This window comes from Hyperoodon ampullatus (genome assembly GCF_949752795.1).
Source record: "Hyperoodon ampullatus genome assembly, chromosome: X".
NCBI classification, from domain to species: domain Eukaryota; kingdom Metazoa; phylum Chordata; class Mammalia; order Artiodactyla; family Ziphiidae; genus Hyperoodon; species Hyperoodon ampullatus.
This window is the reverse complement of record NC_136913.1, coordinates 40,429,426-40,446,194: the sequence shown is the minus strand read 5'-3', so window position 1 is coordinate 40,446,194 and position 16,769 is coordinate 40,429,426. Positions and strand designations below refer to the sequence as shown.

Below are 16,769 nucleotides of genomic sequence, written 5' to 3'. Positions count from 1 at the left end.
ATATGAATTAGATATTAAATGAGTTCATCAGCGTGTCTAAAAAAATTGCCCAGGAAAACAGCAGGCCAAGACTCTTTGCTTGTGGATGCAGTGAGCTGGAAGAGGGATCTAGAATAGGACATATTTTTTTCCCCTGACCCTTGAGTCTCATCTGTTAGAGCAAAAGGAGACACATAGTAGGTGCTCAGTGAGTATGTGTTAAATATGTATTTGTAGAAAGAAGCCACGGGAGGCAATACCTGCATGTATTATACTGAAAACAGCCCCCAGGGGAAATACGGATACTGAGCACAGCCCTCCCTTGTCTGGCAAGCAGGGCGAGAATAAGGCCACTCTTGGCACATGCCACTTGTCTTAGCCAGTTGCTGGAATAACTTGTGTGAACCCAGCACTTTACCCTTTGCCAGGCAGAAGGTCAGCCCAAGAGTGAGCTGATCTGTAGATACAACACCATCTCTCACCCAGGAGGCTGGGTCTGCTGTAAGCTCTGCTATATTATTTCGCTGAGAATGACAGGTGGGGAAATCTGGGCACCAGTTGTTCTTTTCCACTGGTATCGTTTGGAGGGTAGCTCCAAAGTCGGGCACGCCAGCCTACGTGCCTCTCCTCCAGCAGAGGCTCCACATTGGAGCTATTAGAATGTGGGCTCTGTACATCGGCCAAGTCCAAGTCTGAGAGACTGTACCCAGAGCATGGAGCAGCCCAGGTCTACTGAGTTCAACAAGAGAGTCGCTTTCTCACTCAATCCATCCTGGCTGGGCTGAGGTTCTAAGTCTTGATAGGTAGCATTTGATTTTTATGCTACATGGCTTTCACAAAATTAAAGCAAGTTAGAATTAATTTAATTTTGAGAAAAATGACAGAAGCTCCTACAAGACAGATGTAGATACCCCTAGGCTGCCATAAAATTGGGATCTCGAGTGATGAAAACTTCCTTCATTCTTGATTTTCCCCTTTGTGAGTGCTTCCCCGGGCACTCTGCACAACCTCACCTGTGCACATCCGGACCAACACAATGTTAAGGCAACTTGACTTAATTAACATCACTCTTTTCTTGAGCATTCTGTTCATTTCTTCAACACAACAGTGTTGGTTCATTCAATTTGAACACAAGGCAAAAATCTCAGTGTTATGTTGCAAGGATCATACCCTTATGCTTCGAGGGTTCTGTGAGTTCTGTGGCATATTTACGCTGTTGCTGGCATTCTCATTTCAGAGTTTAATATAACAACTGAACAAAAAGTATCATGCTTTATGAGCGTGTTGAAATGAAAAATCTATTTCTTATTAGTGGTGAAGCTATATTTCTTCTGTCATTCTTTTATACTTTATCACTACTTCTGGGTTCAGCTTATCATCTTTAAAGAGAAAATCAGATAATAAAGTTACATTCTGTGTGACATTAACTAGCTCTTTATCAGTATAAATGTCATAACATTTGCTTGCAAAATTATTTTATTCACCTTTCAGGAAAAAAATTTTTTTAACTGTGCTTGCAATTCAGAATGTAGCTACTAGGTGGCAGTAGTGCACAAGAACAAAATGGTCCACCTGGAAGAATATTTGACTAAGAGACTAGCATGTCTTCCCATATTTATAAGGAATAAAAGTTTAATACTATTAAAATACTCAAACTGGCACAAACTTTAAACATCCATTAACTTAATTACTATTTTTAAGCCAAGCTTTGATTTGAAAAGAGAAAGTATTATTTTTTAATGAAATTCTGGATAGGCAATACATTCACAAGTTCAGACATCTACAAATTAAAAAAAGTTATACAGCGAAAAGTCTTTCTCCCGTGCCTGTCCTCCAACTCCCACAGGTAACTAACTGTACAGTTTCTTGAGTATCCTTCCAGAGCTTCTCTATGTAAATACAAATTAACACAAATATATATTCTTATTCCTCCTTGTTTTAACACAAATCAGTAGAGCTTCTGCATTCTTCTTTATAGAGTTGCATAGTATTCGACTGTATGAACGTTGTGTAATGTATTTAACCAGTCCCCTACTAATGGAAATTTTGTGCTGTTTCCAATTTTATGCCATGACAACCAATGCTGTAGTGAATAACCATATGCTTGTGTGATCTCACATGTAAGATAGTTCTCCGAAGTGAAAGTGCTGGGTCTAAATTATACAGATTTTCAATTTTAATAGATATTGCCAAATTGGCTTCTACAGAATTTGTACCAATTTTTACTGTACTTTCTCCAAAATAGGCCTGTTTTCCCACAGCCTTGCCAACAGGGTGCATGATCAGACTTCTGACTGGTTGAACAAAGTGTCTCAAAGTACTTTAATTTTCATTTCTCTTAGATGAGTGAGGGTGCCCATCTTCTACATTTAAGGGCCGATTATACTTCCTTTTCTGTGGAATAAATGCAAATGCCAACACATACAACCATACATACACGTATATAGGGTTTTGTTGTCAATGTCATTGCTTGTTTTTACCATCATGCTATGCATGCTTTTCTTTCATTTGCTTTGCTCATTTAACCATTATCTCCTGGCCATGGCTCCAAAAAGAAGTTGATGGCAGTGGAGAGGGAAGGTCAGGACTGGAATGTCTGCTTTTCCCCTTCATCCTCTTGCCATTGACTCCTGGGGGAAATATCTGTGAACTGGAATGGTGAAAGGAGAAATCTAATAAATTCTCTTTCGGATACTAATTAAGGCTTCAAAGAGACAGTTAACCATTTGGGAAAATGCAGTCATACTGAAACTCAGGAAATGGTCAGCAATATTGCAGCCTCTGAACATGGAACCCAAGAAAGCTCTGGCTCTTTGAGCTGAGGTCTTGCTGGGTTTCAATGTAATGTGCAGAGGAAAACCTAGAATATGCAGCTGAAATGAAAACAAAAATGCTCTTCTGCATCCTTTGCTGATTTGGAGCTTTAGGCTCAGGTTTGATCAATTTTAATGAAATATTGCCATTAGCATGCACATAAAGGAAAGTGGTGCAAAGTTGCATGAAAATATGGTATCCTCAACTTTAGGATTATCTTCTGCATATGGACATGGCAGTAACTGAATCCATAAGTATCTAAAATGTTGGCATTTTAGAGCAAGAGAGGGTTGCAGACGCCATTTTTCCCACTCCCCTATTCTACAAATGAGGAAACTGGGGCTGGAACAGCTTAAATGACCTGTACAAGGTCCCCCAGCTAGTTAATGGAAGTGCTAGAGTCCAGGTGGGTCCCCTCATTACTGTTCCCTGCTCTTCCTACAATTTACAGGGCTTCCCTGAAACACACATGCTGAAGTTTTGCCATTGCCAGGGATGCTCCACGCTGAAACAGCCCTGTGTCACACACCCTTTGCCTCCTGGGGTCCCCTGCCCCACACTCGCAAGACAGCTAAACTGAGGTTAAGGGGGTCTGGGACCACTATATTAGAGTAAAACTAATTGACTTATATGGACTTGAACGTCTTCATCTTATCAGTGCTTTGCTCTGTTTATTCAGACTGTCCATGTGTAGCAAGCTTAAAAAAAGGTTGTACTATGAAGCAAAATAATCAAACTTTTATCTGAAATAACTTTGAAACTTTTTCTGAAGGTTTAATTATTGTGTTCCTTTTGCTTTAGATGTAATGTCAAGTCCCCCAATTTTCCTAAATGTTTGAAAATATTTTTGATGCTCTCTGTTTGCTGGTGTGATAGTGTTGGCCATGTCTTGGAGGGTGGGGTTAGTGAGGTGATTTGAGGAGATTCTGGACCCAAGTCCTTTGTCCAAGAGGTATATGCTTAAAAGAACGAGGGAAATGTCAGATACGGCATGATCCCACTTTAATGATAAGTCTCTGCTCCAGCAACCACTTACTTTTTCAAATTATACGTGTGCTTGGGCTACAAAGGCTCTTCAGAAATGCGTGAGTCTGTTGGCAAATACACATGTGTTGCCTTAACCGCACTGGAGGCCAGTTAGCATAATGTGTATTTCCAATGCAGCTTATCATTGGTGCTGGGTGGCACGGGGCTTCACACAAAAACAGGATGAGCCCAGAGCATAGAAGTGGAAAACTAGGTGGATGGGTGGGTTGGACTTGGACATGGAAAATGTACTTCCTTCCTGTGGGACATGGCGTGTGCTTGTTAGTGCTGACCTGCCTTCTCTCTAGCCCTGTAAGCTGACATTGACATCAAAGCTTACTGAATAGACCCTCTCATCCCCACCAGCCAGGGATAAGGATGAAAGCACCCAATCGAGTTATGCTCTGGCCAGAACCACTTGACGATGGGGTCAAACTATCCTCCAGCAATTAAAGTCAACAAGTGCTTCCATTAAACCATTGTGTACACCTCCAAATGATTATAAATATGTACCATAAGCTATGGGGGAGGGGTGTGAAATGGATGATAGCTTATGCTAATGACACTCTAGAAACCAATATTCTCCACTCAAAATGACATGGAAAAATTCTACTCAATACCTCCAGGGTTCCATTAGTGTTTCTGGGTAAACGTTTCTGGGGAAAATAATTTCTGTTTTCATTCCAGCTGTGCATCAGATACAGTGATGATGGATTGCGAGTGCAAACAGTAAGACGAAACTCCGGCATACAAAGGACAATGACAACCAGAAAGCTCCAACCAGATCCTGCCCTTTCCTTGAAAGGAACTGGAGCCTAGGAGGTGAAGGCATTTCCAATTTTTAGTCCTTTGCCTCCCTCTGCTGTTCCTCTTGAGAAGTTTTCCCTTACAACAATGAGAAATCATGTACTAGCTGCATCCTTTTCTATGCTCTCCCTGCTGGCGCTGATGGGAGATACAGACAGCAAAACAGACAGCTCGTTCATGATGGACTCCGATCCTCGACGCTGCATGAGGCACCACTATGTCGATTCTATCAGTCACCCGTTGTACAAGTGTAGCTCCAAGGTAAGCTCGAGATCTCTGTGAGAGTAGCCTTACTCCCAGAAACAGGAGAGAAGCCCTATTCCTTTGACAAGGGACAGAGAACTCTATGGCTGACCTACAGGGCTTGCCAGAGAATCATCCTTTTAGGGTTTCCCACCGTGCTTTGAACTTTTGTCAGTAAAGCTGCCTAACTGACCATGTACACACCCAGCCAGCTTCTCAAAGTCAATAAGAAAGGCTGGAAGTTTCTCACAATAAAATTGTTGCTAGGCACAGGGTTGGAAGGGTGTGTTTGGTCCCTGGCTGTGAAAATGATGAGCAGTGGTGTCCTTTTTCAAGAAAGAAAATGGCGTCTACAGGTTATCGTAACTCTTTCTCTCTCCACCAGCAATAAAGAGGAAGGGAATACAAGAAATATGATTGAGCAGTAAAACGTACTTCTTGGCGGGGGGGCTCTTCAAAGTGTTTCCTGGTCCATGCCTTTCTCTACCTGCCATGTTTATGTTAAAATGGTTTCAAAACAGAAATGGCATTTTGATAAGTTATCATTTTTACCTTGATATCCACGTCATTCTTGTTTGGAGTAGGTTGTGTGTCTTTTGGCACAGGCAAAAGAGATGTCTCAGTGTTGAGACGGGGTGTATGAAGGAATACTATACTTCAAAGGCCACCAAGAGTGGCCCGCCACCTGGACCACCCAGAAGGGAGGCACATAGTAGGGAAAAATAGACTCAGAAGCAGACTTCTCACGACTCTCACTGCCCCCAGTCACACGAATGAAATTTGCCCACATTTGGTAAATAAGAATTTGTTTAGCCCAACCTCAGAGATTTTCACTTCCAGTCCTGAGACTAAAACCACTTAAATATTCTCATATGGCAAGTATTTTTTTAAATTACCAGTATAATTAAAAAGTTTTGGTAATATCAACCACTAAACTTGAGACCATATAAGTTAATGGTTCTACCCTCCATTTAAAAACATTACGATTTCTGTCTGCCTTTAAATTTTCCATAACTTCTCTGATTATAGCTCAATGATGATGGCTTGTTTTAGTTTAGAGAGATCAGAACTTGGGTTAACTCACTTTAACCCAAACTTCTTGGCTTTTATTTGTACTTGTCGAACAAAGGAAAAAAAAGAGTAAATAGATAAATTTTTACAAGCCTGCAATCCCTTCTTAGGAAAAAATATTAAACAAATTGAGAAAAAAAGATAGGACATGTTTTTCCAACTGATTGCTCAAAAACTGTAGGCCTGAGGTAAGGTTGACTAGAGCAATTATTAGTTTCTCCTCCACTCCCCCTATAGAGAGCACTCATATTTAGTGTTTCTTATTCCACGGATGATTTCTCCCTCTGCTGAGTTGTCCTCCATAATCATGATTCTTTAAAAAACGAAAGGAAATAAAATTATTTCAGGGACTTCCCTGGCGGCCCAGTGGTTAAGACTCCTCACTTCAAAAAAAAAGAAAAAAAGACTCCGCACTTCACTTCGAGTGCAGGGGGCACGGGTTTGATCCCTGGTCGGGGAACTAATACCCCACATGCCGCGCGGCCTGGCCAAAGATAAATAAAATGTTTAAAAAAGAAAGGAAATAAAATTATTTCAAAGAAAGTGTTCATGTGATGATAGGAAGGAACAGGAAAATTGGAGCATCTCTGAAAACTAAAGAACAATCTGGAAAGATTTGATGAAAAGATGGAGGAGCGCCTTAGCAATTATCACATTAGTTAAGGAAAGGTTGAAGAAGATATAGCCTTAACTCAAACCCAATAAACTCACAGTGCTTGAGCATGAGTCCTACAAACAGACTTTAGTTTACCTTTGTTCACCTCTGTTTCTTCCAGAATACCATGATAAATAGAGCAAAATTGTGATTGTAGAGAAATGTTTGTAATTTCATGGGAACAATCTGTTTTCAAACATCCCAAACTATCCCAAATATAGCAATAGTTTTATGTAAATGGTGCTTGCAATTATAAACCTTTCTTCCTTCGCCATAAAATATGCCTGGCAGAATCTCAACTACCCAGACCTTTTCTGGATTAGATTTTCTCTATGTATCCGGGAACAAAAACTGTTTTTCATTTTGAGATATTCTATAATTCTTAACTCTCACAGACTCAGGCTGGTTTTCTCTCTAATGGGTTTCACTTAGAAAAACTGTTCATCTTTACAGACTTGGGATATAAAACATGTAGCCTGTGTCTCAAAAACAACCAATGGGGGTTTTTGCAAAGAGGAGACTAGGGTAGATTTTTCCTCTCTGCAGAAATTCTCCCCTCAACGTGAGGTTCAAAGCCCATTATTTACTACCGTTTGCCTGTCAGTTGTTAATGCTTCCCGACTCCCATTTATCCAGTGTCTGGTCTCGGGAAGACAGATAAAGGGGAGAATGTGACCCAGGCTCAGGGAAGGGAGAGCATCTGCTTGAACACCTAATAGGTGTCAGGCACCTCATACTATATGATCTAATCGTTGCTGACAAACCTGTGATGGAAAGTGTTATCATGCCCGTTTTATTGGTAAGGAAAACTGAAACCTGAAAGAAGAATTAAGTAGATCGTTCGATGTCATTTAGCCCAGGAGTGGCAATGTCTGCCTCAAAGCATGCATCTTTCAATTCATGTTTCATTCATTTCATTCAATTCATTCATCTTTCACTTGGCTCTTCCTATTGGAGGAATGCAAATAGAATGTAGGAGCCATCATTTATTTTTTATTATGATTTTTAAAAATTTTATTGAAGTATAGTTGATTTACAATGTTGTGTTAATTTCTTCTGTATGGCAAAGTGACTCAGTTACATATATATATATATATATATATATATATATATATATATATATATATATATATATTCTTTTCCACTATGGTTTGTCACAGGATATTGAATATAGTTCCCTGTGCTATACAGTAGGACCTTGTTGTTTATCCATTCTATATATAATGGTTTGCCTCTGCTAACCCCAAACTCTCAATCCTTCCCTCCCCCAACCCCCTCCCCCTTGGTTACCACAAGTCTGTTCTTATATCTGAGTCTGTTCCTGTTTTCGTAGATGTGTTCATTTGTCGTATTTAAGATTCCCCATATAAGTGATATCATATGATATTTGTCTTTCTCTTTCTGACTTACATCACTTAATATGATAATCTCTAGGTCCATTCAGGTTGCTGCAAATGGGAGCCACTATTTAGAAGACCAGGCTCAACTTTCAGTCTGTTGAAAATCATGATTTACACTCAGCAATCTTTGTAGAAAAATAAAAATAGTAGTGAAAGCTTTTCTGGGAGCCTTCCATGAGACTATCTGAACTTGCACCTGGCCAGACCCAGGGACCTTTCGCCCATCTCCCAGCAATTCAGGAAAGTGCTGAGATGGAGTCAGGCAGAAAAGACTGGCCACAGTGGTCCACGAAGGAGGTCAGTGTGGCCACAGATTAGGATGCGCCTGGTGGCTTTCAGTGGTAACACCTCCTAGGAGTGGGTACAAAAGATTCTGGGAGTGGCAGCTTCATTGACAATCTTCACTGAATTTTTTAGTAAAGGTGGTAAAGCAAACAAGCAGAGGGTCAGTGGTCAGTGGAAATGAGATATCTGGGGAATCTTCAAGGGAACTAAGATCCCAGGCTTTGAAGTGAGAGAGACCTGGTTTCAAATTCCAGCTCCACAGTTGGCCAAATGGGTGACTTAGGGGGAAGTGAAGTCATTCTTTAGTGCCTCAGTTTCTTCCCATGTGAAATGGAGCTAATGCTGTCTCCCTAAAAGTGTGGGTATGGGTATTGGTGATAATATTTGTAACGCATCCAGCCTGGTGTTCGGCATGTAATAGACATTAATAGATGATAGTATGATCTTGATGATGAAGTTATAAAGTGGACAGGTGTTTAGACTCACTTTTCTATTTTAGTCAACCACTGAAACCTCAATAACTATTGGGATCTCCTATAGCCTTAAAGGATTAGGAAAATGAAACTCACTGAGGTTCTTGTTAAACACAGAAACCTGGCAGGGCTGGGGGAGCATGCAGGAGGGCAAAGTAAATGTAAGCCACTGTGCTGGGTGCTAAAAGTGGGGATCAAAGTCAGAGAGAAACAGATCCTGCTGTCTGACCTCCCTTCCCATGTGAGCGGAGGAAGGAGGGATTGGAGGGGGTGCGTTCTGGATTCAGGCCAAGGAGGGGTTTTCAGGAACCGAGACTGGGAAAGCGAGCCAGCTGGGCAGGCCTGTGAAGTCTGAGTTGGGTGAGGAGCAGGAGAGGGTGGCCCCGAGCCAGGAGAGCGAAGAGCCAAGGCATACGGTTGTCTGAACCCTGAAGGGCCACAGGAGCAGCTAGGGGGTGGCCCCAAAGGAGAAGGAGGAAGAGGGGTCGGGGCACAAAGCCTGGGGAAATTCCCTGAGGAGAGGGGACCTGTCATGCACAGGGCTGAGCCTCAGGGTTGAGAGGGGCTGCTTAGGATCCTCAAGCCATCTCCCAGTGCTGCCCCCGAAGCTCACAGCATGGTAGGAGAAACGAGGGGAGTCGGGAGTATTGAGTTTATAACACAGTTGACTAGTGGGCAGATATAACTTGATTTTTTTTTTTTTTTTTTTTTTTTGCGGTACGCGGGCCTCTCACTGTTGTGGCCTCTCCCGTGTGGAGCACAGGCTCCGGACGCGCAGGCTCAGCGGCCATGGCTCACGGGCCCAGCCGCTCCACGGCATGTGGGATCTTCCCAGACCGGGGCACGAACCCGTGTCCCCTGCATCGGCAGGCGGACTCTCAACCACTGCGCCACCAGGGAAGCCTGACTTGATATTTTTTAAAAAAAGAACAAATGTATACCGTGGTGGGCAGTTGAGGCACGAAAGTCGAAGAAAACACAGACTACATTTTTGCCCTCATAATGCTTACAGGTAAATGGAGGAGAGAGGGAAGGGAAACATTCTGTGTGCAAAGGTCTCTTCAGGTCAGTTTGAGTTGTAACCAGAGTGAAGGGACCGGATTCTAGCTGGAGGTTGACCTGGCTGTCTGGAGATGAGCTGAACAGTCATTTATTGAGGGTGCTGGGGAAGTGAGGAATGGGAGAAGCAGAGGTGAATCATGTTCCTGAGGAGAAAGGGGGGGTGCTTCAAGGGGTGCCATGGAATAAGGGATGCACAGTATTCAGTGTTGAGAAAAAGGCAAAATATGTTTCTCACTCGATTGAGGTAAAATAGCCAAAACTCTATTCTAGGATGGGACAGGTGGGTCTTTATTCTGATATTGATGGAGACCATGGCCTGAGCCAGGAATTCACAGGGGCCCCACGTGACAGGAAAGGAAAGTGGCTTTGGAGATGGCAAGTCTTTCAACAAGAGGTGATGAAAACCATCTGTGTTTGGATTTTCTCTCACTCAGAAGACAGTTGTGTATTGCAGCAAAAGGCCTAACTGTCTAAGAACTGTGGTAGGTCACCAGAGACAGCAGGAGCCTGAGGTCTCCGGGTGCAGTCCTTGGTCTGGACCCAGGAATCACAGCTGGCTACAACCCTCACAGTGTAGCCTGAACTTGCCCTTGACCGACTTTAGCATCTTATGAAACTCAAAGGCTTGGAAGGCTGACTCTCATGGCCTAATAGTATAGCACCGTGGTTTGGAGAGAGAGCTCAGGAATCTGGCTGTCTCAGTTCAGAATCCTGGCCCTCCATTGTACGGCTATGTGACTTCAGGCCGGTAACTTATCCTCTGCCTTTGAATTTCTTAATTTGTAAAGTGGGGAGAGTTTATCTTTTGAAACAGTTGTTAAGTATTAACTTGCCTGTGAAGGGCTTGGCACAGTGCCTGGAGCCTAGTAAACGTTCAATACATGTTACATATCATCATCATTACTGTTCCTTAATTATTACCCAAGGACCTTCCATTACTCTTAGCCTCAGCACATGGAAATCAGATTGAACGTGAAAGAGTCTATCCTTGAGCAAATACCCTGAACCCAGCAGCTCTGTTCATGTTACAAGGAACTAGGTATCACATCCAGCTGGAGCCAAGTGACTCCAAGGTTGGGGGGATACAAAGGGGCTGCTGGAGAAGTTGCCTAGCTTCCTAGCATCAAGCCAGTTGTTGGGGGGGAACATCAGATAGCAAAAATTAAACTGGACCAAAAGCAGATAACATGTATCTGTCACCCACCTGAGCCGTGAAAAGTCAATAGAAGTTTGTATGAGCAATGACCACCTATTGAGAACACACTCTTCTAGTGGTGCAGCTCCATGTGGGTTCTTTGTCCAAAAAAATTCATTTCTTGATTTGATAGTGGAGTAGTGTGTATGCTCTTCATTAAGAGCAGTTAAGCACAGTGCAAAATGCAGAGCAGTTAATAAAATACAGCCAAGTCACCCACGTATGAGGAATGTGCATTGACCATAAACTGGGGGCCAATGTGTTATGGCAGGTGAACAGATGTCTGAAGGTGTCAAAGTTTTATGGAACTGAAGGATGAATTGGTTAAGGAGTTAGAGAGTATGTGGTATCATCCAATGAACTTCTGGGAATCCCTGGGAGTCCTCAAATCCCTGGGGGATGGAGCAACGGGCGAGGGTCTTGACAGTGGAGTAGATATTATTTAGGACTGCCATGGTTCTTAGAAGATTCAGCTCTGCTTAAGTTTGGAGGTGGTGATGATGTGTCCCAAGAAGCCCATAAGAAAAAGGTCAGACTCGTGTGGTTATGATAGGGTTACAACTCCCAGAGGCAGGTCAAAGAAGATTAGAGTAGGGTGTGAGTTGGCACATGCCTCAGGAAAGCATGTTAATATCAGGAAGCAGGATATTATAGTGGTTTAGACCAGGGGTTTGGTTTTAGACAGACCTGTGTTTGATTTCAGCACTGCGTTTTACCAGATATGTGAGTTTGGGCAATTTACTCAAATTCTCTAAAGCCTCAGTTTCCTCATCTGTAATAACAGTACAGATAATAATAGCGCCTTTCACATAGGATTGTTATGAGAATTAAATGAGATTAAATGTTGTAAGCACTCAATAAATGTTAGCTGCCATCATTATTATTAGCGAAATGATCACTATCTAGTGATGCATCTAGAGCAGAGCCTCTCAAACTTTAACAGGTCCAGAGCCTTGCTGCTCAAAGTGTGGATGTTAGCACAGCACTACCATCAACCAGAATCTTACAAGAAACGCAGAATCTCTGGCCTCACTCAGAACTAGTCAAGCGCAATCTGCATTTTAACAAGATTCTTAGCTGATTTACATGCACACTACAGTTTGAGAAGCTCTGGTCTGGAAGAGGTCAGAAGTTGTTCATTAAATCTGTAATACAGGTGAGGCGTGGCCAAGACTAAAATGTGAACATCAAGAGTGAATCTGGGGACCTCCCTGGTGGCGCAGTGGTTGGGAGTCCACCTGTCGATGCAGGGGATACTGGTTCGGCCCCTGCTCCAGGAAGATCCCACATGCCATGGAGTAACTTAAGCCCTTGTGCCACAACTACTGAGCCTGCACTCTAGAGCCCATGAACCACAACTACTGAGCCTGCGTGCCCATGCTCCGCAACAAGAGAAGACACCACAGTGAGAAGCTCATGCACCGCAATGAAGAGTAGCCCCCGCTCGCCGCAACTAGAGAAAGCCCGTGTGCAGCAACAAAGACCCAATGCAGCCAAAAATTAATTAATTAATTTTTAAAAATGATTCATATATATGTATGGATACATTTTTTTTAAAAAGAGTGAATCTGGGAAGCAGGTATTTATACCTTCCATTCCTAACGACACTCATTCATGGATCTTTATCTTCCAAACTCCCTGCTTGACTCCTGCAACACACACACACAAAACAGGGCTAGATAGAGATGGAATCTATATACAGTTGAACTTTGAACAACATGGCTTTGAACTGCACGGGTCCACTTACATGCAGATTTTTTTTCAATAGGAAATATTACCACAGTACACGATCTGTGGCTGGTTGAATCCTCGGATGTGGAACCACATATAGGAACGGGCAAGTGTAAATTATATGCAGATTTTGGAATACATGGAAGGTTGGTGCCCTTGACTCCCCATGTTATTCAAGGGTCAACTGTACTGGGAATCTCCCAGAGAGGGGATTTGCATGTATGTTTAGAACATCAAGGGCCAGATAATCATTTCATGGTGTCTTCTTGGAGGAGAGGGCATTTGAATTTGGCAATGGAGGATAGTTGGTATTTCATTAAGTACAGCCAGGAGAAAAGGACATTCCTGAGAGAGGAAAGGCAAAGGCAAGAGGCAGGGAAATTCAGGGCAGTTCCATGGACTCCTAAGTAATTAAGCTTGATCCAAATAGAGAGTGGGTGATGAGAATGAGAACAGTTGTTAGTGAGATTTGAAAGATATGTGAAAGCCAGGTCATGGAGGGCCTTAATGCCTGTTCAGGAGTTTGGATTTTATTCTGAAGGCTGGTGGCAGCCACTGAAGGTGTTTATTGTACATGTCTCTGCATTCTCCTTGCCCAGAAAGTCCAGCTCTTGAGGAAGAGGGACCCATTGGAGATGGCCCCAGAGTCTTCAGTGCTGGAGTTCTTGTCCTTCAGGATGAGCTGAAGGCAGAGCTTGAGACCTTGAAGACTTTTAGTGAAATCACTGTTAGGTTAGTTCTACAAATGGCCCTAGATTGCTGACTTGGTCATATTATGGACAGTGCTAGTTGTCTTGTCATTCAAGGTCAGCATTTGGTTCACCTGTACGTGTATCATTTGGGTACGATGCACTGCCATGTCTCTGCCCTTCTGAATGAAGTCTGTTGGCACAGGTTAGCTTACCCATCCAGACTGAAACTGAATCTCTAAAGACTCCATTTGGGGAGGTGATTCTTTGAAGAACTGCTTAATCTGCCTAATAGATAATCCACATTAGAGATGTGCAAATTTAACATCACTCCAAAGTGAGATGTCAAGGAACTATTCCCACATACTAGCAAGGGTGAGAAGGGACTGGGAAGACCTCGAACTCTCTCTCTCTCATTAGAGGGATGGGGCGGACACCAAGAACTGGCCTGTGTAATATAGACCTATGGCATAATCGCTCAAAACCCATTTTAGATCATGTCTGTTTTCCGTATCAATGTGAAGGGCAGGCAGGATAGAATTGAAGCTTTAATAAAATCAAAATGACTTACAGCTGCCATTTTCTCCCTGCCTCTGTGGCCTCTCAGAGAAAATAAATCAGTAGGTCTAGTCCAACTTATTCTTCACCAAGCCCTGCTAGTCGTTTCCTAATATCTCATGTTGTCTTGTTGGCTGTTAAGAGATTGTTGGATTCATCCCAGCATCTTTTCAGATAATGATGCTAATGATCTATAATTACCAGCAGTCATCTTCTCTTCCTTTTGGAAAGGTGGGCAGGCCATTTCCTTCTTTTAATTCTTGGGCATTAAATTCTGTCCTATAGGATGATATCAGACTTAATAGCTGGTGAGTTTCAATAATAATTGCTAATTCCTAAAATACCATGAGGTAAATGTCAAACTGTTTCATGCATATTTATGTATCTTTTAATCTTTTATTTGAGTAGTTCTACTTTTTATGTTCTTGTTGTGGGTTCTGGAATTATAGGGCAACATTTTCTCTATCACTTCATATGAAGTCCACCAAGCAAGACCCTCCCACATAAACATACACCAATAACCTCAGGTTTCCCCCACCTTCTGTGCCTCAATGTATAGGGTTGTATAGCTTAATGAATCAAGCTGCCCACCCTACCCCCCCATGACTGCCACTCCCAAGAAACCATTTATGTATGGGATGCATAAATGAGCCTCTGCTCCATCCCTTTAATCTATATGCAAAATATAAAGTGTGTACTTATGTCCATTGTTTGGGGGATAACTTTGGTAGTTCGCACCAGATTCTTAAAGGATCTGTTTACTAAAGCCACATTAAGAGCCACTATAAAGAACATGCAACCTCTGCTACTTCAACCCAAGCTTTATTATCATACTAACCTACTTTTGGAAATGGAGGTGGTCAGAAGGAATGTATCCTAGTATTTGCCCTAAATGACTGAAAACTCAATTGCACAAATCTCAGGATCCTTCAGTGTATAAGCCCAGAAGTGTGATTCCAGGTCCCAAAACATACCCTTTTTCTATTTCACTCTCTTGTTTCAAGTTGTGGTGCCCAGAATATTTCTTCCTAAGTATCACTTAGTTATCCTCTTTTTCTTCTTCAGAAACCATATTCCTTTTCTTTAGTAAATCTCTGCACATAGCAAATTCCATTCCTCTGTAGTCATTCTTTATTTACCCCCTGATGGCAATTTGGAATGACTTTCTACATTTTCAGACTAATAGAACTGGCATGGGTCCAACGGCAGACTACCACCTGTCAGTAGAAATTTCTTTTGTTCTTTGGTTTTTATTTGCACATTGTGGTGGTGGGCCGTGTCCAGTGGTTCTAAACCCTCAGCGCACATTGGAATCACCTAAAGAGCTTGGAAAACCACGAAAGCCTGGGCTCAACTCCAAAGGATTTTAATTCACTTGGTCTGAGATGGGGCCTGGGTGTTGACATTTTAAAAGCGAATTTGCAGCAATGTAGGTGATGCTATAGTACTTTATATTTTTGCTTATAATGACAGCTACCAATTCTTTTTCACTTAAGTTGGGAAATTTCATTTAATGGCAGCTGAAGGGCCATTTTCAACTGGAAAAATTCATTTATCTCTGTGGTAAGCTTTATCTTGATAAAAATTTGCACTAGTATTTTACCACCAGATGAAAAAAAAGATGAGCATCATTTAAAAATTAATGTATTTAAAATAAAGTACAGAGAAAAACATGTTTATATTATATCAGGCTTCATTTTGAATGAATCCTTTTCCCCAATCCTTACTGTAAAGATCTTGTGCTATAACTTTTTTTTTTTTTGCGGTACGCTGGCCTCTCACTGTTGTGGCCTCTCCCATTGCGGAGCACAGGCTCCGGATGCGCAGGCTCAGCGGCCATGGCTCACGGGCCCAGCCACTCCACAGCATGTGGGATCTTCCCAGACCGGGGCACGAACCCGTGTCCCCTGCATCGGCAGGCAGACTCTCAACCACTGTGCCACCAGGGAAGCCCTAACTTTTAAAGCCATACAAATAAGAGTGCTAAACTGTGGACTTAAAAGTAGGTGTATAAATATTCTTAAGCAGTATTACTTGGAAAATACAAATAAAATATAACAACCACATAAAATAAACCAATATCATATTTTCTTTATCTGTTAAATATTGAGAGACATTTACATTTTTAAAGTAAACTTTAAAATTATGGAAAAAATAAAATAAAAGCAAATTTGCCAGGTGATTCCAATGTGTGACCAGGGTTGAGAGCCACTGGTCTTCTCCAGCAGGAACTCATCCAGCCAGGAGTGTTAGGGCCTTTTAAAGGATGCTGTGGGACCTGGCTAAAGTTTGGGCTTCCGCAGTGGGGATAACCACTTCTTTTCTCTCCCCAGATGGTACTCCTGGCCCGGTGCGAGGGGCACTGCAGCCAGGCGTCACGCTCCGAGCCCTTGGTCTCCTTCAGCACTGTCCTCAAGCAGCCCTTCCGTTCCTCCTGTCACTGCTGCCGGCCCCAGACGTCCAAGCTGAAGGCACTGCGGCTGCGCTGCTCTGGGGGCATGCGACTCACGGCCACCTACCGGTACATCCTCTCCTGTAACTGCGAGGAGTGCAGCTCCTGAGGCCTGCTGTTGAGTGGCTTCTGGATGGGACAGTCCCTCCCCCTCGCTGAAGCAGTTCAACCAGCCAGGGAAGGACTGGCAAGGGAAGAGTTAAGGCAAAAAAAAATATGTAGCAATTCCCACGGGATTCTGCGTATTCTAGTAATAAAGACTCTACATGCTTGTTGACAGAGATACTCTGGGAACTTGTTTTCCATTCCCATCTCCTTTCCCTGGTACA

At 42.6% G+C, this 16,769-nt stretch overlaps 1 protein-coding gene across 1 annotated transcript; it reads left to right on the top strand.

Annotated features, from left to right (window-relative positions):
- Nucleotides 1-4,713: 4,713 nt before the first annotated feature.
- Nucleotides 4,714-16,549, top strand: NDP (norrin cystine knot growth factor NDP; the record flags this gene model as incomplete). Its single annotated transcript, XM_079727879.1, has 2 exons — nt 4,714-4,887; nt 16,322-16,549. 2 exons carry the CDS (start codon nt 4,714-4,716, stop codon nt 16,547-16,549), a joined length of 402 nt encoding a protein of 133 aa, XP_079584005.1.
- Between the last annotated feature and the right edge of the window lie 220 nt (nt 16,550-16,769).